The sequence below is a fragment of the Lepeophtheirus salmonis genome, chromosome 5 (assembly GCF_016086655.4).
Source record: "Lepeophtheirus salmonis chromosome 5, UVic_Lsal_1.4, whole genome shotgun sequence".
Lineage (NCBI taxonomy): Eukaryota > Metazoa > Arthropoda > Copepoda > Siphonostomatoida > Caligidae > Lepeophtheirus > Lepeophtheirus salmonis.
In genome coordinates, this window is record NC_052135.2 from 18,127,559 (window position 1) to 18,154,717 (window position 27,159).

Below are 27,159 nucleotides of genomic sequence, written 5' to 3' on the forward strand. Positions count from 1 at the left end.
TGTCCCGCTTTTACCATTAGAAACATGTTGCATCACTAATGAATATTAATTTCAAAATGGAATATCAAATGACATTTATCCATGGTAACAGAAGGTCACATATTTTCAAGCATTAAAAAAATGGCTTGATTGAAATTCCTACTTAATTTCTTATAAATATATGTTGTACATATAGAGTAGATTTATCTACGTACATATTTAAAGGAGTAATAAGATAAGACGTTGTTAAGACTGATAAACAACATATACATATCAACCATAAAGTAAGTAAGTAATTCATGCCTTGTCAAAAAGTAAAAAGCGAGAACATAAGTTTTATATTTAAAAAGTAGTAAAATGATAAAAACTAAGACTAAAAAAAATGTCATAATTTGAAATATTTTTTTGATAATATTAATTCAAGGAAAGAAGATATTCTGAAGATCTCTTGGGAAGATAATTCTGGCAGTGATCCCTTCTCTTCAAATGGACTCAGGTACTTAGCAGTAGGAGGAGGAGATATTGGATTACTACGAGGAGAAAAGTTCTCTTCATGGATCGGTTCATCCATCTTCCTCGGATATACGCTCTGATATGGATGCCACACCTTAACAAGAAATAAAATTATTATATATAAATATGTTTGTAACAAAAAGTGAATATAATATTATGTTTACTAAAAGTATTGGGTAGTATGGCGTTTAGGGGGGTCCGCAGGATTATATTTTTGGGGCTTGATTTTTGGAATTTAAAAAAAAAAAAATAATCAAAAAAATTTCAAAAATCCATTGCTATTCACATAAAATTGAATTTTTGACAAGAAAAATTTCAAAAAGCCATAGCTATTAACTAAAATTTCAAAAATCCACAGCCGCTCATAAAATATTAAACTTCAAATAATAAATTTTTATTTTTAAATTTCAAATAAACAATTAAAAAAAAAAAAATTAAATATGAAATTTATTCGCAAAAAATCGAAAATCTACAGTTGTTAACAAAAATTTAAATTTTCGGAAAAAAAATTCATAAATCCATAGGTTTTCTCAAAACAATTAAATTTTGAGGGAAAAAAATTCTAAATATTAAAATTTTTGCTTCGCTACATAATTTACCGGAATGACCTTACTTTAAGAAAATAAAGCTTTAAAAATCTTTTAAGGCCTATTGTCGCGTAAATTTTTTAATCCGACCAATTCCTTCATTAAGGGATGGGGCTACAGCCCTTTCAGCCCACCCTCTGCGGACTCCCCTTAGCGTTAGTTAATAATAATATAATAATATTACTTTTTAATTGAGTAATAACTTATTACATATTACTTCATTGAATCTGTCATTACTTAAGTAATTAATAAAATGTGTTAATCGGATCAGAGGACTAGTAACAAAATGTCAAAGCAGCTCATCCTCTAATTGCATATTTGCAAGCATAATAAGAGCGTATGTGTATTAAAAATTAGTTTTTGAATGGTAGAACTGAATATTAATGTACCCAATCATGATTCAATGTAAAAAAAAACTCTCCGAATTGATTTGCAATGTTCCATACCTTAAGAGGGTATCGAAAAAATGAGTAATATTAATAGTTTAACTACTGGTAATATAACTAAATTACTTTTCTATGGATTAATATCTAATAAGTAACTTATAACTCAGCAAAGTAACATTATCCAACACTGCCCACTTATGCCATATTCATTTATAACTATGTTGTATTAACGGAAAGAAAGTTGGTTTATCGTGCTATGAAATTGCAGGAGTATATAAGCAATAGAAAATCATAGAGGGTTAATTTTTTAGGAGTTTCTTGTAATTGTGTTCCATCACTTTTGTGGAATAACCCCCTATTGTTATTGCAGTAAATACGACTTTTTGAGGTTGAAAACTACATTTGTAAACTAACCAAACATGATCCAGAGGCATCCATAGGAATATATATATATATATTTTTTTTTTTTTTTGGGGGAGGGGTGAATTTGGATTTTTTTAAACAAATCCAAAAACTAAAATTTATAAAACAAAGTAATTTATTGAAAACAGTTCAAAAAATTAGATTTTTTGAAAAAATCATTTCAAAAAAGAAATTTCAATTATTAAATTTTTCGGGAAAAAAAGTTCTAACATCGACTACTATTCACAAAAAATGAAATACTTCAAAAAACCATTTCAAAATCCATAGTTTTATACTAAAAATAAAATTATTTGAAATAAAACTTCAAAAATTATATTATAAATATTAAATATTTTTCAAAAATCTATAGCTATTCACAAACAATTATATTTCTTGGAAAAATAAATTTACAGTACTCTAATCCGGTCCCATAAGGATGCCCCTGTGAGCTAGTGAAGGTTTTCTCAATTTTGTTCATGTTTACTGCGTTTTTCTTCTAAAACTCAATAGTTTTAATTCTTAAAATCTTTACATTTTATGAAAATATAATTATGTATGACTAATTTAATAGTTAAATGGATATAATATATTAAGAATTCAGATATGTAGATATTACTATTTTGTACGTCAAAGCTTAGCTGTCACTGAAGTTTAATGTGCTTATTGTTGCTAAGGTAGTGCTTGGATTAGATAAATATTTTACAAGTGGTACATCACTAAAAAAAAAGGTTGAGAATCCCTTCTCTAAGATAAGGTAACAACGCTCATACCCCATAATCTAGCTATAGGTGTTATACTATTTATTTGTTTAATTACAGAGGTCATCTAAAATCCAGCGAGGTGCAATATATTTATAATTTAGACCATGCATTACGGAAGCTTTATAGAAGGATATATACTAGTATAAAAGGATGCAATAAATTATGTATATAGAAAGGGGATATTCGTGACATAGAAAAATAATAATTCCAATACTTACACTCGAGTGATCTAACAAATATAATGAACAATAATCATGTGTAAAAAAAGTCAAGGAATGGACATTTTTTTAAAAACCGGACACACGTTGTAATACAATATCAAAAAGTAAAGTAAAATGAGGAAACTTACTCATAGGACGAGGGCGGGATGAGGCAGAGGTAAGAGAAATGGACTGAAGAGGAGCCATGTCACTGCTTTCTACAGGGGTTATAATACTATTATTGGAAAGGGATCGACTATGATTTCGAATAGACTTTTTAGATACGCCAGAGGCCATTCGACTGAGTCCTCCTCCATTACCCTCCTTCACATATTGTTCCTCAACTTCACTTGGAGTCATCCGAGTTCGTTTGATCCGAGTCATGACCTGTAAAATGAAAGGAAATAAATGTGTGGCTCATTTGCAATGGCTATTAGATTACTTCTCGATCATAGAATATACGAAAGAACAAAAGAACGAAGGAGAGAAGGAAATGGATCGCCAGAAATAGGAAAAACAATTCAATTCTGTCATAATGTGCAAATGTAATCCCAGTTATCCACGTGGAACCCTCAAATACGGCGATGAAAAAAGTAGCATGACGAATGGAGTAGAGTGTGCTATGAAATATAAAAATAAATAACTCCTTGATGAGAAAAACAGAGGTGATATTAGTATTCTCTTTTTACCGTCTTCTTGTAGCTTCCGCTGGTGATAGTTGGATCCGTCGCTCCTTTGATGAACCGCAAAGGGATACGAGGGAGAAGAAAAGTGTTAAAAGGATTAATAAAGCCATTGGAGCATAGAATACACTGGATTCCATGACATCTAAATTCATCCAACATCTGTAAAGATAATTGTAAACCATTTAACAATTGTTGTATTTATATATAAAATCTTTAAACATATTTTCTACAATGTAAATGACGCATATGTAGCACATAAATATATTTAAAACTCGAGAAAAAGTAATTTTAGTTTGCTATTGATGACAATGTGTATAAATAATTATGTAAGGAATGGGTAGTAGCTAACTCTCCCTTGGCTCGTTCGTACGATTATAAAAAGTATTGTACAGTATAGGGGATAGCTTTGACCCTGTCAACCTTTTTTATTTAACTTTACAAAGAGAAATAATATATCAAAGTGTGACAAATTGTCTTTGTTTAACAAAAACTCATATTTTTCTAGGGTTGGAGCGCCGGTTTCAGAATATGAGAGGCATGGTCAAAGAAAGATGCTCAGGTTTCTTTAATTAAAGGAGTTTACAATTTTAAATCTTCTTTATGACCAAAGCTATAAGCCAAGTGGTGAAATTCAACTATTATTTCTGCACACAAACAGAATATGTCTCTTTTTATGGTCAAAAGGAATGTTGTATATCACTACTTGGGCCAAACAATTATTGAAGGGGTCTTCATTTTGCAATTTGGTGTAAAAAATTGATATTTGAAATTTAACTTTTTGAGAATAAATATGAATTTTTGAAAAAATTAAATTTTTGGTAAAAATTTTTATAAAAAATTAATTTTTGAAACATAATTTTTAAAAAATTTTTATAAAAAAATTAATTTTTGAAACATAATTTTTTTAAAAATTTATAAAAAATTAATTTTTGAAACATAATTTTAAAATTTCTTTCCAAATATAAAACCCTTCTGCAGATGCCCCTGATTATTAAATAAATCAATGTTTCAATTTTTTTATTAAAAACTTACATCGGGGCTGCATTGATGGGTACGAGAAAGTTGGCGAGTGATAGAACTCCAGCGAGCACGTAAACGAATGGCAATCCAAATCCCAAAAAAGCAAAAACGCTAACGTTCTGCGACAAATAAGGAAGGACAACGGAGTCGACGAGTTGATGCATGATGATCATTGACTCCAGGAATAGGAACATTGACATGCACATGTAGAGATAGTTGAATACAAATATCCCTATTAGACAATTCACCTGACTCTGTATGAAGAGAATGGGAGGAAAAAAGAAAAATATTATTTACATAGGATCTTGTATTCATTTAGCTTGAGCAAAAAAATTATGAATAGGATATGCACGACATCCTGGAGAAGAAGAAAAGTTAAGTTATGACAGCCACAATAGAGCTATTATATATATATATATTAGGGTGGCCCTAATGGGAAAAACCAAAGTTTTTTTTAATAATTTTTTCACCCACCTCTCAATCGCTTCTAATAGTAAAAATAATATATTGATGTCCCACAAATTGTAACATTTGAGCGACATCCAAGGACAACAATTTTTGCCTAAAATTGTCAATTTATCAAGATTTGCGTATTATTTTATCTTTAAGCAGGAATCAAAAATGGAATAAACTAAAATTTATACACTACCAAAAAGAGAAGAGTGCCCCAAATAATGGTTAATTTGTTGCTAAAATCAGTCAGCAAAACATTTCCATCTTGGATTGAGAAGGTGTCTCTCCTGACTGATTTTCTCTGCAAAAGTATGATAATCCCCTTTACAAACCGAATTTTTTTTTTGTGGCTTACAAGTAGGGGCGTCCGCAAGAGGTGGGCTTGGGGGCCTGTAACCCCCAATTTAAGGAATTTTTTTCTTTTTAATATAAATTTTGTTGGTCAGAATGAAAAAAATTTACTCGAAAATAGATATATTTTTTTTTAAGATTTGTTTTCTTAAAAAAAAGGTCATAAGTATGAAGCAGAGCAAAAAATTTAATTTTTGACAAAAACTTTTACTTTTATATTAAGTTTTTTTCGAAAAAAAATAAAATATTGAATTTTTTGCTCCGCTAAATACGAAACATTATGAATTTTTCAATTTTAAAAAAAGAAAAATTCATAAGAATTTACTATGAATTGCTATATATTTTAGAATTTTTTATCAAAAAAAATTAATTTTTATGAACAGTTATGGATTTTTTAAATTTTTTTTTTTACAAAATAATAAATAATTCAATTTTTTTTTCCAACTAATGTATTTTTCTGTCAAAGGTATTGATTTTTGAAATAATTTAATGGATGTTAGAAAAAATTACATATTGTAACTACAAAATTTACTAAGCCAGCCGGTAAAGGTATTGGTTTAAAATTGATTAATTTCTACAAAGAAAGTGGGTATTGTTCCTAACTTTATGTTGTTAGAAAAAAAAATGGACTCATCATATTTTTCCCCACATAAATTTTGAATATAGAAGAAACATTAATAGGCCATCATTAAATATTAATTTAAATTTAAAAAAATTGCAAAACGAAGTTTGATTATTAAGGGAAGAAAATGGAAGGGGAATGCTAGCAAAAATTAAAAAAATGATATTTTAGGGGCACCCTAATGTACATTGTACATACAATATAGAGCTTAAGTAATGTATCTTCATTAATTTATTAATTTAAAGGAATTTTTACTCGTTTTTTTTTTTTTTGTTATTCTTAAGAACATTCACTATAAGAAAAAAAGGGGGAAAAAGTCACATTCAAGTGTTAAAAATAAATTTTACTCATGGTTAAACAAAAAAACAAAAAAAATGGAAAAGGGGGGGGGGGAAATAACGTTTAAATTATTTAATATTTTTCACCCCTTTTTTTTTTCCATACCACTAATGGTGAGAAATCATGTGACACACCAACAAATGACGTCAGAAAAAGCTCTTGTAATTAATATATTATAATATGTATGTACGTATATCATAAAGTATTTTAGGGTGGAAAATAAAGTATAAATACATATGTGTCTTCTCCCATTTGCAAACTCTCACCATTATTCATAAGCTGTTGAATTTTTTGAGCGAAGAAAACAATCTCTTCAAATATATATATTGGTAAATTGGTTATTCCATTTAATTTAGGGTATGCAGGAGCGTCCGCAGGAATATACTGGGCTTTGGATTTTTTTGATAAAAAATCCAGAAACTAAACATTTTTGAAAAAAATTCAAAAATTCAAATGTTAAAAAGAAAAAAATTGAAAAAAGATTCAAACTTGAAAAATTGAATTTATTGGAAAAAAAATTTCAATAATGAATTTTAAAATAATACATTTTTTGAAAATATTTTCAAAATTCCACAGTTATTCGCAAAAAATGAAATTTAAAATAATAATTTTTCTCGAAAATACTTTAAAAAATCCACAGTTATTCACACAAAATGAAATTTACAATAATACTTCAAAAATTTTTCAAAAAATGAAGTCTAAAATAATAATTTTTTCCGAAATTACTTTCAAAAATCCACATTTATTCCTACAAATTTATTTTTTTTGGAAAAAAAATTGTAGAACTATTTTTCTCTATCATATCCCTGCGGACGCCCCTGGTATGTATGTGACGCTACAAACTCAACTTTTCCATATATTAGTATTACCTCTGAGTGGCAAGCAACCATTTTGTATTTAAACGTAGGAAACATCGAAAATGAAGAAGAGTTGCATTGTGATCGACTGAAAAGTATTATTCCTAACTTAATCTTTTTGACTTCGTATTATGAAATTATCATTTGTTTTTAAAGAATAATTTAAGCAATTTAATTTAGCATATTGATGAAATCGGATTAAGATTTAAAGACAAAAAATCAAATTGTATTGCTCTTTTTAACTCTCAGTTAGGTAAACACACACACTAACTACATTACTATACCGCCTATGTGCAAACCATTCAGTATAATAACCTCCATTAAATTAACTGATTCTATCATTTCATTTTTACCATTTAATATTTCTTTTTTATACTATGCATAGTTGATTATTGATGGAAATTTTGGCATTTGGACGATCTTATCTACGACAGAATATATATCAATTAATATTTTTTACTATAAATTATTTAGTTAACTAATTAATATACCAAAATCCAATGGAAATTCAATCATTGTAAATTATAATTATTATCATCAAAAGTAAATCATTATTTATTTAATTTGCTTTGTACCATTTATGTTACAAATTGTACTTAATGTAGCGGAAAATGATCGTCCCAATAAAATAATAGGAAGCTACTGAGTATATGTATGCATTTGAAAGGCCATATGAGATCAATATAACTCTCTAAAATCAAATCATGGCTATAACTATAGCTAAAAATATGTTTATGACATATTGGCCAGTACCTATATATGAAGTAATAAGATATATTGAGATTTTCTCATTTTTAAGATTGTTTTTATGTTGACATAGCAAATACTTGGTTTTTTAAGAGCTGTCATCATTCTTTGTTGATTCACCTAGGTGACACATCTTCTAAATAAATATGTTTTGGCATCAGAAATTAGTTTAAAAAATGCCTTTTTTTAAGAGAGGGAGAATGACTTTGGTTCACATTGTAGGGATATGTTTTAAATGGATTTCAAAAAGTTGCTTTAGGATAGAAAAAAGCAAACTAATAACAGCTTCTTCATTCCATCTCTTATTGAAGACTCTTCCATTTATCAGCTGAGCTGATGTCTTTTAGGGTTACCATATATTTTTTAACATCATTTCAGTACGTGAATTTTACACTCTTTATCACATTTATAGGTATAGCTTAACCCTTGAAAATCCAGACCTGGCTAATACAACCATTTCTGGAAGATCCCCTTCCTCCCTTACTCATTACAACTATAAGCAAAAGGCTTCTTTGACGACATACAAGTATATAGGGTTTAAGGAATACACCTGTACACAAAGTATAAATAGTGTTTTTTTTGGGGGTTTTTTTTGACAGGGATAATTCCCTGGGGGAGGGGTGAACTCCTTAATGACATGCAATCAAATATCTTATATCATGCTTCATTATTTTTCCATAAATGATTAATCGTGACCCTACCTCCGAATCCATGGCAAGGGGCCCGTCCTTCGTGAAGAGCATAAATGAAATGTAAAAGCAGAGTGTAGAGATTTGAAAGCAAAGTTGAACCAAATTCTCGGGATATAGACTCCTGTTTATACAAGAAATATATAAAACAAGATTAATAATGTTAATTTACAAAAACATTGGACTTACAGGGTTCGTGACCAAGCTAAAAGAACAATGGCGATGAATGTTAATAACGCGCATATTGAAATAAGAGATATTTGAGCGTAGAGAACGTCCCTCTTTGGATTTGTAAGGATCTGTAAAATGAAAAAAATAATGGTCCTTTATACATTTTTTAGATATAGTTCAAACGTACTGCAATTTCTCTAGACATTCTCCGATCTGACGTCGTTGAGAGACCCTCTACAGTGAGGGATCGAACTGTATTATTATTAAGGGCCGTCATTACAGTTACTGAGTAACTTCGTCGCGGAAGCAGTCCAGTGATGTTTATTGGAGGTCCATGAACCCGTATTTGGGACTCTATCTGTGTTGTTCTTTTGGAGCGGTTGTGAAAGATCATTTCATCCATGTAACTTACTGTGTAGTTGACATACCATCCATTCCTAGGTGTACTCCAATCAATTGTAATATGGGTTGGCCCTGATGCAATTTTTAAGTCTTTCCTTGTTGGTGTCGTGATATTGACTAATTATAATAAGAATAAAATGGAATTAATCCCATTCATGAACGGCTTGAAAGGATGGACTATAATTAGCGACTTACTCTGAATGTCTCCGAAACAGAGGACTGGTAGCTTTTCATTACATTCCGTAAAAGTATATAATTTCAAGGATCGGGACCATGCTCGACATAGCGTTCTATTTTTGCTATCGAGACTTGATCCATTGCTCTGAATCCAAAAAAGAAGACTTTCATGAACAACATCCCACAAATGAAAGTGAATAAGTTGAGATTCACTTAGAATAGAGTCTGAATTAAATCCAAGGCTTCTACATTCCTCATTTCGATCCCCATAGCTTAGGTTTTTATCAAGTATGAACATGCAAAATGTATAATTACGAATCCCATTCGTACAATTTGGATCTGGAAGAAAAAGAAACATTTAGAAAAGTCAAATCATTTAAAAGTTGTAATTACATACAAGCCTCAAATTCTAATGGGCCAAGTCTTCCACCTAATTCATCCTCTAAGTAATAAGTATAGCTTTCACCCAACTTAAGTGACGATAGCTCCGTTCCAGAGGCTGTTCCATTAAGATATTGATAACTATTAAATCCATCAGAACTCACATTGAGGCGAATACTCTCTTCCTCCTTAAATAAAGCCACTTTTCTCAACCATGTCGTTTGAAAGATTCCATTAGATGAAATTGTAAACTCGACACTCTTTGACGACTCTGAAAATATTAATAAACAATAAAAAGTTTCCAATTTGAACATGTTGCTGCTCTCATCATCAACTCACGTGTTCGAGATTTGACGTATGATGTTTTATTTACTAAGAAATAAGGATTCAAAGAAGCTGTGATTTTCAAGTCATACTCTGAAAATTCATCTAGGTCATTTATTGAAACAGATGTCTGAGTAGAGTTTATCAATATTCTTGAGCAGTTTTCCGAGGAACCAGCTATTATTGTAGAACTATACAAAGTACGATTTAAACAGGCTTGTATTGAGTAACTCGTTGGCTGCCAGAAGAGTCCTTGTGTGTTCCAACTGAGAGAGATTGAATTTGAAGACCCACTCTCTCCCCTTAAATCAGATAAGTCATCCATAATTTCTGCAAATATAAAGAAGGGCTTAATGAGATTTCCTTAAATAAACTAAAAATGTATTCAACCAGCAAAAACGTATTCACAAATTCCATATAGAATAGTATCACAACTTTCTCCTTTCCAAAGGGACTGATTTTGTTCATTTCTTGAGCTCTTAACACAGCAATGTGACCCATCCAATTCCGAGTCCGGAGCAAAATTAATCCTTGCATTCAGAGACCCATCACTCCACATGCTATAACTTGGAGCAGGACTATTACGGCAAATATTTCCACCAGTCCAAAAATCTTGAAATGAAGATAAATCCCACAGGGATCCATCTAATCCCGAACGATCCAAACTCACTAAATGGCCTCTTGACATTAAACAGTGATCATTTAAATGACTCCATATACTAGGAAATCCCGTGGGAACATAGATTTCAGTTTTGTTTTTATAAAGTGCAGAATAATGAGAAGTATTTGTAAAGATCCGATCCTCCCCACAACTAAAAACTTTGTTCCTGAACATACACTGTATTTTAACAATATATTCTACATTGAGACTCATTCCAGGAAAGATAAACGAGGCATTATCTTTATGAGGAGATAGTCGCCCCTCTGAATAAATAACAGAGGAGGATCCATTGAGGAGAAAGATACGATATTCATCTACATCAATGATTGAAGCTTTTTTAGATGAGACGCCTCTTCCTTTACACATAGACCATGATGCGTGAAGAGATCCAGACCAAATTATTTTGAGAGTTAAATCAGTAGATCCAAGGAAGGCGTAGATCTCATTGAATTCGTTAGAAACTAGAAATGAAAGGGTATATTTAAAAAGAGGTCTACATAGAAAAAGATTGGGATGTAACGATCCCAAAATTTTGACGTCCTGTCTAATCCTGCTCTAAACCTTAAGGGCACACTGGAATCTGACGCAAAAGAGGTTCTATATTAAATATCTTTTGTTAAATGATGTCATATAAAAGGGGCGTCCGTAGGGGGGGGGGGCTGGAAAATCTGTAGGCTCCCCTCCCCCAATTTAAGAATATTTTTTGCCCTTTATTATAATTTTTTTTTCGAACAAATTTAAAATTTATTTTTGAAATTTTTATTCTACAAAATTTAGTAAATATGGATTTTGGATTTTTTTCCCAAAAATAAATATTTCAAATTTAATTTTCAAATTTTTTTCCCAAAAAATTTAATTTTCTGTAAATAGTCTTGGACTTTGGAAGTTTAAAAAAAAATAATTATAATTTTTGTGAATAGCTTAAGGTTTTCAAAAAAACATCCAAAAATTTATTTATTAGATACGAGGCAATGACTACATCATCAGTTAACCTACTCTATCTCAGGGGCGTCCGTATGGTGGGGGCTGTAGCCTCCCGCCCCCTCCCAAAAATGGAGATATAAAAATAAATCAATTTTATAAAAAAGATTACCCAAAAAAAAAAAAGAACGTTCCTCGAGGAAATTTTGTTTTTTTTAATTATATTTCTTAAAAAAGTAGAAAAAAACCCAAACCATCCCCCACAGAAAAAAATCTTGCGAAAGCCCCTGTATGTTGGTATTATTAGCATCCAATACCATTAATATCGTGCATAAAATATGCGTCATTGGTTTTTGACGTATGTAAGTATTTAAATTTAAAATTTTTGATAATGAAGCCATGAGGGTTTTATAATAGTGGACATTTTTCTATGATCGATAACATAGACGGGACGATTTTAAAGTCCAAATTTAGTCCCATAATTCCTTAGAAAAATAAATTAAAATTACCTATAATTAAATGAACAGTAAGTAGCTCCGTATTCTTAGGAATGTTTGAGCCTCCAGGCTCAAACGACACATAATAGTCTCCTATTGAAATATCATGAAAATATACTGTGCTATCTTCTGTTATGGCATCCAATAGTTTTTCACTATTTTGATTTAATAGTTTGATTACTTTAGTAGATGATCTCCAACCATTGAGGGAAGTATTCCAATCGATAAAAAGAGTTCCATTCTCGTGAATGATGGCTTGTAAGGACGTCGGTTTATCAAATACAATTTCTTTTAAGGAAAATGAATAAATTAAAGTGATAATTAACATACATGTTATTACTAAAATATAAATTAATAGTCCCTAATTGATATATCAAACAATTTTCAAATAAATGTTTTACTTCAATTGTGTCAAATTATTAGATCGTTTATACATATTATTATGATTACTGAACCTTGAAAGTTTTACAAAGCTCTGAAGGGGATCATTAATTTAAGGAAGAGAGCATATTTTATTTCATTTTTTTTAGAGTAACATGCAATCAACAATAAACCAACTATTATAAGGCACTTTGAATATAAATGAATGTCTCACCCGTTGATCGGCTTCGTAATGAAGAAGTTTCAATCTCATATTTACCACAATCAATGGATATGTTTTGATGAACACATGATATCTTGAAATGATAGGTTGAGTCCCATAGGGGTCTATCCAGAATCATAGAAGCATCACTGCTAACATTTTTATAGTCCCATTTCTCATTGGACCCTTTGATTGTAATCCCAACTATGTAATAAGGACATGGAATTGGGACATTGCGGTCATAAGTAACGTAGACGTGTGGATATCTCCAATTGGCAGTGATGAGGCCCTCAGGATGAAGTGTATGCTGGAGATTAACATCTAAAGAAATATTTAATGGGCAGCCAAGGATTTCAAATCGAAAGCACTTGTTAGAATGTCCAATCCATCGTACATCCGAAGAAACGGATATTCTTATGTGTCTGGCGGTTTGAATGGTTTCAAAGATATGGGTTTGAATCACATCAACAGAACCTGGTTCGTCGCTTGCATAAAACTAATAACCAAATTTTGCCATGTAAAAGTATTTATAATGAACATTTAAATTCTTACTTGAGAAGGAATGCGAGTCCAGTATATTCCATCGAGACTAAGATCTATTCCAAGGCCAACATAGCGCGTATATTCTTTGCTATAATGAGATTCTGGTGGTCCTTGACTCTGAAAACCAGAAATTAGACGGATCTGTTCCAAATCAACTTGAAATTCCACCCTGGATTCTGTAATGTTATTGTAGTTGAAACACCAGGAACCATTAGCTTGATTTAGTCGACCATGTTCTGGAGTTGTTGTGTGAGGAGTTACTTTGATTTGTGATGAAGTAATTGAGCCGTCTTCTAAGCCTAGGCCTGTTGAGCAAGTGTTTTGAGCACCTATTAAGATAAAATTTGAATTATGAATTTAAATGGGAGGAACATAAAATTAACCGTTTACAAGCACACAATTATTTTTTTTACAGTACATAAACTTCCTTTCTATTGAGAGCCTTGATTTGTAAACACTTTTCGAACCAAATATCTTCAAATTTTTAAAATCTATTATATTAGTCAATATTTCTCCACCAAATTCGATTGGAATAAAGCTCAGACAGTTAACACTCTAGAGCTGTGGTTCCCGATTTGTGGGTGGCGATCCCAACTGGGGTCTGTAGATTTTTGATATTCGAGAAAAAGAGTTCCTCACTCTACAATTGACTCTTTCGGTCTAGTCTTTACAAGAACGACAAAATATCTAATTTATGAATTAAAAATGCAATTTTAATTCATGTCCAAATATGGTAAGATTGATGTTTATTCCATGGGACATGACGTGAGAATGTGGTTTTGATAGAGGAAAAAAATATTTAATGTTGTAGGCTCATAAACTAATACATAATAATATGTAATTATGATATTTATGGTTAATGAGATTTTCCCTCATAAAGCAATTAAGTAAAGACATAAATGGTCATTAGATGAATATATATGTTGTACTATGATCAAAACTTTCATTTCATGGTTAAAGTTAGTAAAAATCTTGGATTTGTCATTTTTCATAGTCACGTAACCGTTCTCTTAAATAATCATTTTTATTAGGTAATACATAAAAATATACAGGGTCCACGGAAAGTTCTGTTAAATTAACTTTATGAAATACAATTATATATAAGATTGCCAGATATTATGTTCAAACTCTAGTTGGGTCGAAACTAGATCAAAACAAACAGTTTCGAATAAAATAATAGTTATGTTAAACACAATGGAATCCACGAGAGCGACTATAATCAAGGAGTACCTGAAGGGAAAATCTCGACCAGCCATCTTGAGGAACCTAAAGAGCCTGAAGGTCAACCCTATGCTCATCAAGAGAACCATTGAGAGATACGAAGAGACTCAATCTATCAAGGACATACCCAAATCAGGCAGACCAAGGTAAAAAAGAAAGCCCAGAGTCGTCAAGGTAAGGATTGCAAGAAATTCCAGGAGGAATCTCACCAAGATGAAGAAGGATTTCAACATAGGTTCAACAACTATGAGAGACATTATCCAAAGTGACCTTGGGATGTATCTCTACAAATTGAAGACTACAACAGCACCTGTCAAGGCTAAAATACTTTAGAAAAGCAATGTTATTCTTCGGAAGCAGTAGACTGGCACGGCTCCCAACATTGTATTCAGTAATTTTTACGGTGGAACAGGTTTTTAACCCTCAAAATGATTGTATTCTAGCCAAAAAAGGTGAGTTGGGTGACTATGGAGTCAACAGAGTGCAGAAGCATCAATCTGTGATGGTTTGGGTGGCGGTGACTGAGACAGGAAGTCCCCCTTGGTGTTTGTGCCAGTTGGAGTGAAGATCAATACCAAGGAGTACATCAGCACCATCCTGGAGAAAGTTTCCTGGCCCAAACAGCACAACCAAGATGGGCCATAGACCTTCCAACAGGACGGTGCCCCTCCCACACATCTAGAGAGACGCAGCGGTGGTGTGAGGGCAATTTGAGTGGCTTCAAAGACAAGACAGTCTGGCCCCCTCCCGTCCCCACCTAAACGTCATGGATTACTCCATGTGGCCCATTCTTGCGAACAGAGCCTGTGTGACCCACAGCAAGAATTTGGACGACCTGAAGGCCAAACTGGTGGCTGGTGGGACACTATACTCGTGGAAATGGTGCATGCAGCATGCCAGTCCTTTCCAGAGAGAATTCCGGCTGTGGTCAAGGCTAAGGGTGATCATTTCGAATGAAAGTGATGTCACATATTTTTGGAACTTGTGTCGACCTATGTCTATAATTATATGCAAATCATTATTATTAGTTATATAATTTGTACTTTAATAAACATTTAACAGAACTTTCCGTGGACCCTGTATATCCAGAATACCGCAAGAAATATAAATATATAAATGTTATAGCTATGATTTGCTACTTTTGCGGTTTCGTCAATCATTTTTCTTTTGTTTTTTGTCAAAAATATCCCCTAATCCATAAGCTTTCATTACACTCTTATATAGACAACCCCCCCCCCCCTCTTCCTTCATGCCAAATAATAAATAATTAATAAGAAAAGGTATAGTTTTCCTTGTAACTTTAGTTTTATAGTAGGTACAAAGTGTACTCCTTGTGAGAATAAGGAGAGTGGGTGAGAGAAGTGTTAAGTGGACATTAGCAAAAACTGCCATGTTTTTCTTCGTCTATGATGTAATAATCAGGTCAATGGTGGAGGAACACCATAGGATTTATACTATTGCAGTAGTTAAATAATAAATGTAAAGAATTGGGAGAAAGAGGCTAAAGGAATTAAATCGATATTGAAGTGGGGGAGGAATATAATAAGTAACTACGGTCTATGTACATAAGCATTCAACTATGTACATACTAGGGAAGGAGTAATCGATTATACAGGAGACAACGTCATGTCGATGAACAAATGTATTGGTAAATACTGCATTATTAATGATGTCAAGTACGTAATTCATACTTATCCATCATCATATACATATATATAGGATTTGTCCCTCCTTGCATGTTTTTTAGCTATGAGTGAGTTGACCAAGACGACAAGCGTAATTATAATATATTATCATGATGATAAGGGAACCATTATTATAGCACGACATTAGATACATAAAAATTACCCAGTATTTTGTTATCTCGACGTTGCTGATTGGTTTAACTCAAATTAGCCCTGGCCAATCCCCATCAGTTATCCAATAACAATTCCTTAGTTAGACAGAGTTGGCTTTTCTGCCTTTTTTCAGTTTCTTTTAGGAGTAAAGAGTGCGGTTTAAAATATAGGTAATGACTGGAACACAAAGTTATTACGTCATTTACATACATACAAATTTAGATTGTATTTTATTGTCATCTGTCGATTTTTCTACTCATCAGTAATTTAATCATTGATTGGTTCAACTCCAATTAATTCTTGTTAAATTGTGAAAAATCCCTACTATTAAATGAAGAATAATTTCAGATTTGGGAGGAATTGGCTAATTACCAATTGATTTGGAACAGGGTGTTATTTCACTAACATCAACTAAATTTACAATGTATTTTGTTGGCAGTTGTCGATTTTTCTGTTTCTTTCACTTTATCAGTCTTCTCATCTTCAGTTGATTGAATGAATTCCCATCTGATTTTGTGAATCAATTTCCTAACAGCTATTTAATAATACTTCTATGGTTTCAACGAGTGATGGGATGATTAACCGGAATTGGAATCGGGATCACTATCGGGAAAATAATGTTTAATTTGCGATTCCAATTCTTATTTATAACTCGTATTTAAATATTTATTACTTTTCAAAGATATGAAGAAAAAAAAATAGCCCCTACAAAAAAAAAAAAAATATTAAGGAATGTTTGCCTTTTAACTAGACAATTTTATTTTTTAAATTTTATTCCCAAAAAATTTAATTTTCTGTCTATAACTATGTTTTTTTAATTTTTATAGAAAAAATGTATTATTAGATTTTTGAAAAAATTGGAAATATCAAATTGCATATATTTTTTTAAATTTCAAAAAAATTAATATTTTATTTTTATTCAAAAAATTTAATTTTCTGTAAATAACTATGTCTTTTTTGAAATTTTTATACAAAATATGTAATATTGGATCTTTTTTTCCAAAAAATTTTTTATTAGAAATTTAATTTTTTTGAGAACAGCTGGAGATTTTTGAAATTTGATTCCGAAAATTTTGTAATTTTGTGAATAGTTTCTGAATTTACAAAAAAACTTAAATATCAAATTATATACTTTAAAACAATTTCAAAAAATTTAATATTTGAAACTTTTTCCTAAAATATAACTTTTCAAATAAAAAAATAATAATATTTTTTGAATTGTTTTTGGAAAAAATCCTAAAACCAATAAATTAATACGTGGACGCCCGTTATAGCAAAACTGTATTTTTCAAACTATTATTTAAAATATTAAAGAATCCGAACTGGAATCGGGAATTTTTACACGAATCACATTTTTTTTTAATCGTCTCATCACTAATTTGAACAGTTTTTAGACAATTTTTCCTCTTTCTTTAAGAAAGAAAGGTTGCAAGATAGAAAAAAGTTGTGCATGATGGTGCATTCGGCTGGAATATAAAAAAAAAGAACAATCAAGCATGGTACAGCCATTACATAGATTCATTCATAGAGAAAGATACTCTTTATTTCCATTCTTCATACCTTCTTTTTATTCATTTCATTGAGTCATTTTGCTTAAAGTTGCATGACTCATATTATGTACAACATTGTACATATATTATATCAAGAGTGATTTGTTCTACATATCTATGTATTAGAACGGACATTGGTGCAAATGATACCGCAAGCCAATGAAGTCTCTATTCCAAAATATTATAATTATTTTATCAGCGTTACCTCACTAACACAAATACATACAGTGTATTTTTTTCACATCTATCAATATATCTGTGGGTTTTTTTCTCCACATCCAATCCACCAACTATTAAAAAAAAGCAAATAAAAAAATCAGACAGTCAAAGACATTAATAATTCATAATTAGTTTTTGTTATAGATATAGAATTTAAAAGCACGTTTTGTTTCTCTTAAACTTACTCCAAAAGACATAAAAGTCTCTATTGTCCTATAAATGCAAAAAAGTAAAGAGGGCAATCACCTCAAAAATGTAGGGTTAAATTATGCAGTCATGCTATATACGTAGCTCGAACTTACGTTGGAGTATAAGTTTGACATAAAATACTCTTGATTTCTGATAAAATAGTGGACAAAAACTCAACTTGGGATTGTCATTCTATTAAGATCATGATCCTTTTCTCAATACTTTTACCTCAAAAGAATGAAAATTACTTTTATAACGCAAAATTTCTGCTTCTGTAGAAATTCTTTTTCTTCAAGGCCTTCAGAATTTAGTGTAATTCTTCACCTTGAAGAATTAAAATTAAAGGCAAAAGTTTGTAGATCTACATCTTTGTAGATTTAAACACTACTCAAATACTTTTTTTTTTTTTCAGAATCAGAAAAAATGCTTTTGATATACAGAAAAGAATGACAAATGTATCCCCTCATTGGAAGTCTAAAAGACGGCTCACTGATGGGTGCAATGAAGTTTGCACTTCTCCTCTTTTTGATGCGTACAGTTTTTTTGTTACCGTTTTTTGTATATACATATTCAAAGAAACCTTTTAATTGTAAAGAAGAAAAATGAAGGGGGGGAGAAGAGAATTGAAAAAATGCAGAATACGTCATAAGAAGAAGTGAAGGGGTGTGACTGTTTTTTCTTCTGAGAGTTGCACCTCACTTCCTCCTTTTTCGTTTCTTGGTAATATTCCGGTAATAAGGGAAGAGTAGATTCGAACTTATTCCAATAAAAATCATGCCTTTACATGGTTACACTGAAATAACTTGGAATCACGAATTCAAATAACATAATCATTCTATTCCACTTGGAAGAATAAAGAATTATCACATTTTCCTCTCAACAAGGATGTTGTTACCTCCGAGGAATCATCCCTACCTGGAGTAATTGGAATTCGAAATAAATGTTTCATTTTGAATCAGAATGACAAACATCCTAAGACTAATAAAGAATACAACTTCATTTTTTATACAAGTGTATCCTAAAAAATTAATATATTTAAAAGTTATTTGTTTCTGAAAAAAATATTTTTGTATAAATATTAAACTATCAAGTCTCAAACTTGGGGTTATAAAAGTTTATTTACTTAAGTAAAAACAATTAAGTGTTATTCATCTCAAACCAAGGACGAAAAGGTATTATTGACTAGCATAATTAAGTAGAATTATAATTATTTCAACTATTTTGTATAATGAAGAAGGAGGAACATGTTCCAGAAGTTTCCTTAATTTCGACATTAAATGATGGGACGATATTTGAAAGGTATACAAATCTATTTTGTTAGAAAGCAAAGGTTTATTTTACGTCAATGATAATGAAATATTCATGATAAAAGAAGAACAATTAAATGAATTCGATTTATCTAATTCTATAGTCTTATATACATAGATAATTAATAAATACATTACAATTTGAAATGCCTTACGAACAAGGATTGCAGCCTACCTGTGTATATATAGTGACTCAACATGCAATAAACCAATTAGTAAACATTAAATATTGGCATAATCTCAATATATACAAAAGTAATTAACATATTTTGTGTACCAACTAAAAATAAAGGAAATATTTTGAGTGAAAAATTTACAAATATTTAAGTCGTATTTTGTGACACATTATAAAGTTCAAAAGTCCTCAAATCAGTCAATGGCTTCCTGCACTGAAACTTAAAGGATACTCCAAAGTCCGAAATTATTTTCTCTAAAAAAAAACAATAATGGAAAAAAATTGTCCTGGGAGCGGTAAAATATATATATTCTTAAATTGGCGTCTAATCGAAAAAAGATAAGTTTTTGAAGTTCCAGATAAAAACTCCTCATAAAAAATATCATTTTTTCTCGATAAACAGGAAAATTTGGTAAATTATAGCGTAGGGGGGTAAAATTTGTATATGGCCTTCCCTATGAAAATTGCACGACATGTATGTATTCAACATGTAGGGATGAACATTTTGTAGAGTAGGAGGAGAAGGCCGGAGATGAAAATAATGCCATAATGAAAGAGGGTTACGCCGCTTTCTGAGTATATGTACTTTTTTCCTTTTTTTCAAAAACTGTTTTAAATTTCATTCTTGAAGAGAGAACATATACGATTAAACTATAAAGTCTAACCAAGAACTTGTTTGCTCATAAATGACGGAGAGTAACGTTGGGGAGTGATAAGTATATATCCTTTTCGGACTCCGAGTTAATTGACTATTGACATCGGGTGAATTCCTGCCTAAATATGAAGTGGGTTTTTGTTGTTGTATATCTTTAATCAAATTTAATGAAACCTCAAAACCTCTAAGCTTTTCTTCTCCTACAAAACATTATTCAAATTTACAGGGCTACCACGTTACTTTTCGGTTTATTTTTTTAACATACTGTTGGATAGTATTATTTTCCTTTATGCTTATGGGTGTACTACATACGTCGTTGAACAAATTGTAACAAAGGACACTAATTATTAGTTTTACGTTATGTGCTTTTGCAAAACAGGAGAAGGGGGGAATCCATTAAAAAGGTATACGAAGGTACATATCTCCACCTGCTTTTACATGGAAGCGGGAAATTACGGGACTTTACATCATTTGGGATTTCATATTTAGGTATTTTATTCTTTTTGGAATAGGAATAGATATGCGTGTTTAAACATTTGTCTATGTCACTCTTTGACAAGTTAAGTAGATTATCATTACTAAAAATTGAGTTGGAAAGTGATCTAATATATTGTTTATATTTTTATGTTTCAAAAAAGAGTATATTAATAATTGATGGTGAGATGACGTACCATGAGATAATCGGGTATTTTTCGAACTTTGAAACAGGGTAAACCAGTCAATTTGCCAACAAAATTATTTAGAAATTTATAGAAAGGTTTAATGAACCATTTTCTTAATTTATTTTAACAAATAACCGTAAACACACACTAAGGATCTAGAAAAGTTTGACGCTGGAAAATTTGAGATTAGATTACTCCCCCTGTGGAAGACTTGCCATGGGAAGAATGTTTGGGACGAGAGCAGCTTAGCTGGCATTAGCTTTAATTGGATCAGATGCAAGTAGTCGTGGGAGGAAGGAAATAAACCTAGATCCCACTCTGCATATAGAAAGGATATACATGGGCGTCCGCAGGACTATAGTCTTTTTTTAAAGGATTTTTGAATTTTGTTGAAAAAAGTTAATATTTATTACTGGTATTCAACTATTTATTATTTTTCTAAGAACTGAAAAAAATAGCTGTCCCGCCCTTATTAAAGAATTTTTTTTTTTTAATCGAAAATTTAATATTTGAATTTTTTTTTTCAAAAATTTTAATTCTCAAAATTTAATTCAATTTTACAAAAATCTAATTTTCTGTGAAATGCAATGTATTTATAAATATTTTTCCCTAAAATTTATTTTTTGGTACATTACGGTGTATTTTTTTATTATTTCAGCAAAAACATTAATATTTGAATTTTCTTTTAATTGTGTATTTGATTATTGAAATTTTTTTTCCAAAACAAAACAAAAAAAATAATATTTGAAATTAATTTTTCCTATAAAAATGTTTATTTTTGTGAACAGATGTGGATTTTGGTAGTTTTTTGTGAATAACTTTGAATTTTTCTATTTATTTCGTGAAAAGCTGTGAATTTTTGATTTTTTTTTCCCAAAAATTTAATTTTTGATAACTAAAACATTGGGTTTTTGAAAAAAATTTCCCAAAAAATTATTTTTTGTCAATAGTTGTGGATTTTTGAAGAAAATTTATTTATCAAATTGTATATTTGATTTTTTTAAATTAAATATTTGAAATTTTTTCCCAAAAAAAATTAACTTTTAGATTTTTTTCAAAAAAATTCTAATAACCAGCCAAAAAAAAATATATAATTATATAATCTTGTAGACGCTCCGGACAGTAAAATGCTATTTTTTTACTATCATTTAAAATATTAAAGAATCGGCATCGGGAATTTTTTCTAGAATTGAATCAGAATCGTTTTTTTAATCATCCCAACACTACAGTTGATATAATTTTTTTTTTTTTAATTTGTTTTGTTTCTTTTTCATTTCGACATCCTCGTGGCAAACGAATATGCTCTTTTTTACCTATGTTCTCCCCGAGGGAGCTCGTGTACGACAGTTTGAGAACCACTGCTCAAGTTTCGACTATTTTAATTTATTGATTAGGATTTAATTATACGTAGCTTTTTGTAACAGTGTGAAGGAGCTCAACACACAGTAATTAATAGCAACAAAGAATCTTTTTTTGTCCTATATCAAAGGCACTTTATTTTCGCAGCAAATCAATCATTCTAATTGAAGAGAGTAGTTTAAAGACCGTTTGGTCATTAACCAACTACGTATGTATATACTTATATAATGTCTTCTATTTTCTCAGGAGTACTGTAATTGTTTGTGACATGGAGAGACAAACCATATAAGCACTGTGACTAGCTATCAACGCCAATTACTTAAATATTATATGTAGGTACATACAATATTCATTCCCAAGGGTTACATAAATAAATATAGTCCTAGGTATCTACAACATAAGGTATTATGATTGCTTAATTATAAGAATAATAAAAAGTAAATTGTGCAAATATATTATGTATAAAATATTGTGGCTTGGATTTTTATATCGTACTAAAAATTACACAGTATTTTTTGTCAGCCGTTGATTTTCTACTATTCTTCCCCTTTAATTATTGTGCTACATCACATCATTTTTTTTCTCGCCGTTGGAAACTTACATTGATTAGAAGTATTTAAACCGTAGACAATAAGAAATATAGTGGGCTGTCCAAGACCATGCAATTGTAGTACCGTGTTGAAAGAAAAAAATTAAAGAACAAACAGGGGAAAAAATCAACCCAATTATGCTGCAGAGCATTTTTTTTTTTTTTTCTAAATTCTAACCCCCTAAAAAAAATAATGCATATACATATATAATCCTGCAAACGCCCCTTTATAGTGTTATTGATATACTTAAACTTTATTTATAACACATATTACGTATATTAAAGTGTATTTTTTTAATGGTTGAACTCAAATGAACTTGGGTCGATGAAGAGAGTTAATATAATCGTTCATTTTTTGTAACATTTTTATTGTTCTCCAAAACCTCTTATTCCACCATTAAAACTAAAACCAAGCGGCAAGTGGCGAGAAACACTAGCATCTGATCCACTTTTCTCTAAATGTAGTTGCCCACTAGAATACATATTTATAGGTCCGCTAGGGGGCTGAGGCTGTCATCAATTACTCTATAGAGGCTGTTTGATGTAAAAGAATATTACCTAGGGTAGCTTCTATTCAATCAAAACCTGATAGGATCTCAGATTTTATATAATAAGAATAAGTCAAATTTCTGTCCAAAAGTTAAAATTACTCCGTGGTATTATTTTTTCATTAAAGATATTTTGCATTGAGCTCGGATTTTTCACATTCCACAATGTTTTCAGTCATAATTATGGTTTAAAATCCTATTTAGTTTTCCTGCGATACTAGCCCTGCGATACTAGCCCCGAGCATCTGCAGACACGTCGTGCCGGACGTTAAACTAATTACGTAATATCTTTAAATTCCTAAGTTGAATTCTGCGATGGGATGTAAAAATTGTATACGTAATAAAGTAATGATAAGGGATCTCCGGGAAACCTCAAAAGGGTCATCTGGAGGAGGGAAGTTTTTTTTCGAAGTTAACTAAACTTGTACAAAAAATTGATGACAAAGTCCTTGTTTTCGTGTTATAAATGAAGTAAGGAATGAACGGAAATAAGTATAATAACAAATGGGCGCCTGAACAGAAAAAGTGTGAACAGGTCCAAAGTTTGCTCTGGTTGTTTGCTCTGGTTAAGCTGTGAACAATTTCTTATTGTAATTGAAGAACAGTCCCACAATAATAAGAAAGAACTTACATAGATATCATATTCACTCCAAAATACCTTTATAAATCCTTAGACAACACTTGTTTGCATTGATTATAATACCTTACAAGTCAATGCATTCTGTTTTAATACATTAAGTAAAAAAAAAAAAATTTTAAATCATTTTCATGGATACAATACCCATGAAAAAACTAAATGCCGTACCCCTCAGTACCCCTTGAATAGACTTCCGGCGACATAGGTATACCATACACAATATTATGACTGACTATATATTGTATGTGTGTTCAAAACGGAAATGTTTTAATTTCTTCATATGGTCGTGCGTACGCATTCAATCAAATATGTTTTGTATTTCAATTTCTAAGATGGACTTTTGTTACGCATCTATGAATCTCATGATCCACAATTATGTACATATAGGCAATTATGATCATCTCACTAGTAACATCATACTACGGCCTGCGACAGATTTTGGGGTGACTTATTGAAAAATACCAAGAGCCGCACTTAACTGCAGCCAATAACCTCCCCCAAAAAAAAAAAAAAAAAAAAAACTGATAGTTTTGAAATTTTGAGGGATTAATGTAAAAAAAAAATCTTGCTTCTTGTTTTTGTTTTCACAAAATAAAATTTAAATAATATCTTATTGTATTCTTCTTTATTATTATGACACCGAAATCAACACTTTTAAGGATCGATACAAAGACCAGAATCTAGGCTTTGAGGGATTGAGACGTCTGCAAGACCACGTCTACGTCAAAATGTTCGTTAGTGTCAATTGATTTAAATATATAAAAGGAAGGACTTACATTCCACAGTAGGTGATAGTATAATGAGTTCAAGAAAAAGTAGGATTGGTTGTCCACTAGTCCAATCAGATATCCACATTTTGAAACAACAACTTCATACTTTCAGGAACTATATATGTATATTTATATGTATACTAAGGATAGAAATGCTACAAAGGATGAGGACTCTCATGAGGAACTGGGAGTTAATGGTTAAGTAACGAAGCGGATGAACAACCATTTTATTATTATTTTTGTTATTTTTCTAGGTATATAGTAAATAAAAAAGGCAGGTGCGCACCTGTTCCTTCAAGTTCCTCTCTAGGTATACATATTATAATATCGATAAGAGCAAAACAATACGGGACGGACATATTAATAAATAGTACTATGATATGCACATTGCACTGTACACTATCTATCTATGTATTTAGTAGGCATTCCCCTTCCGCACGTAAGTAAGTATTCCCCATGGAAGAGGAGGAGGTGATGTGCTCTCTCTATAGGAATATACACGTAGAGTGAAAGAGCTAGAAAGCCTTTCTATATATATATATTTATATATAAACTATCTCCCTTCCGATTGTATATTATTATTATCAACATATGTGAGGAACAAACATAAAATAAGTTATAATTTATTTCCCCTACAAATTTAGTAACCTATTTAAAGATCCTTACTCTTTAATTAATTATCTTTCATTCTTATTATAAAAGCCAACCAAACCTTTTCAACAAGGTTGTGCCCTTATCTGTGTAGCGGTTCAAGCGGTACCTGTTCTCGAATCAGTAGATTATGGATCCAGGTCTGCAACTAAGCTTGCCCGGGCTCTATAATATGGTAACTATAATATTTATTAAGGCAGATTTTACCAAACTTTACTATGCTAAGGCCCCTCCACTTATACATTTTTAACTGAGGCCCATTTATACAAAAGATGTGTAGACTGAAATACATTCTCCATCTTCCTGCGCCCCCCCCCCTGACCTCCTCTCACGGCTCCCACTTGGAGAACCTTTATCTTAAGCAACCTTAGTATTAGGGCCTCTGCTGGAACTTGAGGAACTACGTACTCTGCGTATAAGGTAGCTGCGGTTCTGTTTGTATCTAATGTCATTTCCTGGACCCGAATTTTCTAGCGAATCCATTAGTTATAAGTGCACTTTAACAAACTGAGCTTTTATAAAAAAACCGAGGCCGATAAAGCTAAGCCGAGGCCAAAACAGTTGAAATGAAAGAACCTGTAACAGATGGAACCTCTGAATCTGAACCAAGAACAAATTTTCTTTTCAATTCCATATTTAACTATGGACTAGCACTTCACCAGGGGAGAATGTATCCGTAATTAATTATTTCGTATCAAATCTGATATTATGAGAATGTTAGATTTGAATTTTTTGGAATATTTTTACACTTGATATAGGTTTGAGACAACTTGTGAGTATGAAAAATCAGTAAACCACATATAAATTAAGTTATTCATTGCAAAATTGTATGCTTATATTTTATATCCACTCCAAAGAAAATGTAATTTAAAGTTATAAGTTATAAAAGTTAAAAAAACAAGCATATTTAAAAGGTTTTATTTAAAATACCAGAAATAACGTTTCGGTATTTAATTCGTTTTTAGACCAAAGGAGTTTATTTGAAACATGAATAATTAGAGGTTCATTTACAAAAGAGTATTTTGTTTTTAAAAAATTAGTTTAGCTGTAATATTGATTTGAATTTATTTTATATTTTTTAAAGGAGAAATTGATTAAGGTAAAGTACTCCTATTTTAAAATCCATTGAAATTGAATCTCACTTCGCTACAACATTTTGTCCACCTCCAAAACCCAAAATTACCATTAAAATTTAAAACTTTTTTTTTTTAATCACGTTTTTGAGTATAATTTCAGTTCAGAGCCATATTTTGAAATGAAATAACTATATAGATGAAATTTTATAATAATATCAATTAATAAAAACATTCAAGAATTCAAAAGACACATTATTAATTGTTCTCTTGAATACAGATCATACCAAATGTGTATCATCAAACAAAAATCCTGTAAAATGTAGGATCTATTATATATTTTATATTATAGCTAAAAATAAATAATAAACAATAAATTACAACTTAAAAAGATTTTCCATAAAAAAAAGTTTGATTTTGATAGGTTTTTTCCGTTTAACTTATAATTTTCTTATAGAATATTT

At 30.7% G+C, this 27,159-nt stretch overlaps 1 protein-coding gene across 1 annotated transcript; it reads right to left on the bottom strand.

Moving 5' to 3' along the window:
* Positions 1–294: 294 nt before the first annotated feature.
* Positions 295–25,231, bottom strand: LOC121118298 (uncharacterized). The gene is made up of 16 exons (XM_040712874.2): positions 24,978–25,231; positions 13,262–13,581; positions 12,722–13,205; positions 12,139–12,414; positions 10,438–11,169; positions 10,063–10,377; positions 9,740–9,994; positions 9,361–9,681; positions 8,951–9,282; positions 8,782–8,891; positions 8,605–8,716; positions 4,547–4,788; positions 3,518–3,673; positions 3,271–3,448; positions 2,978–3,215; positions 295–586 (listed from the first exon to the last, which is right to left on the bottom strand). The coding sequence occupies exons 1-16, from the start codon at positions 25,054–25,056 to the stop codon at positions 543–545; spliced, it is 4,194 nt and encodes a 1,397-aa protein (XP_040568808.1). The 5' UTR covers positions 25,057–25,231; the 3' UTR covers positions 295–542.
* Positions 25,232–27,159: the final 1,928 nt, after the last annotated feature.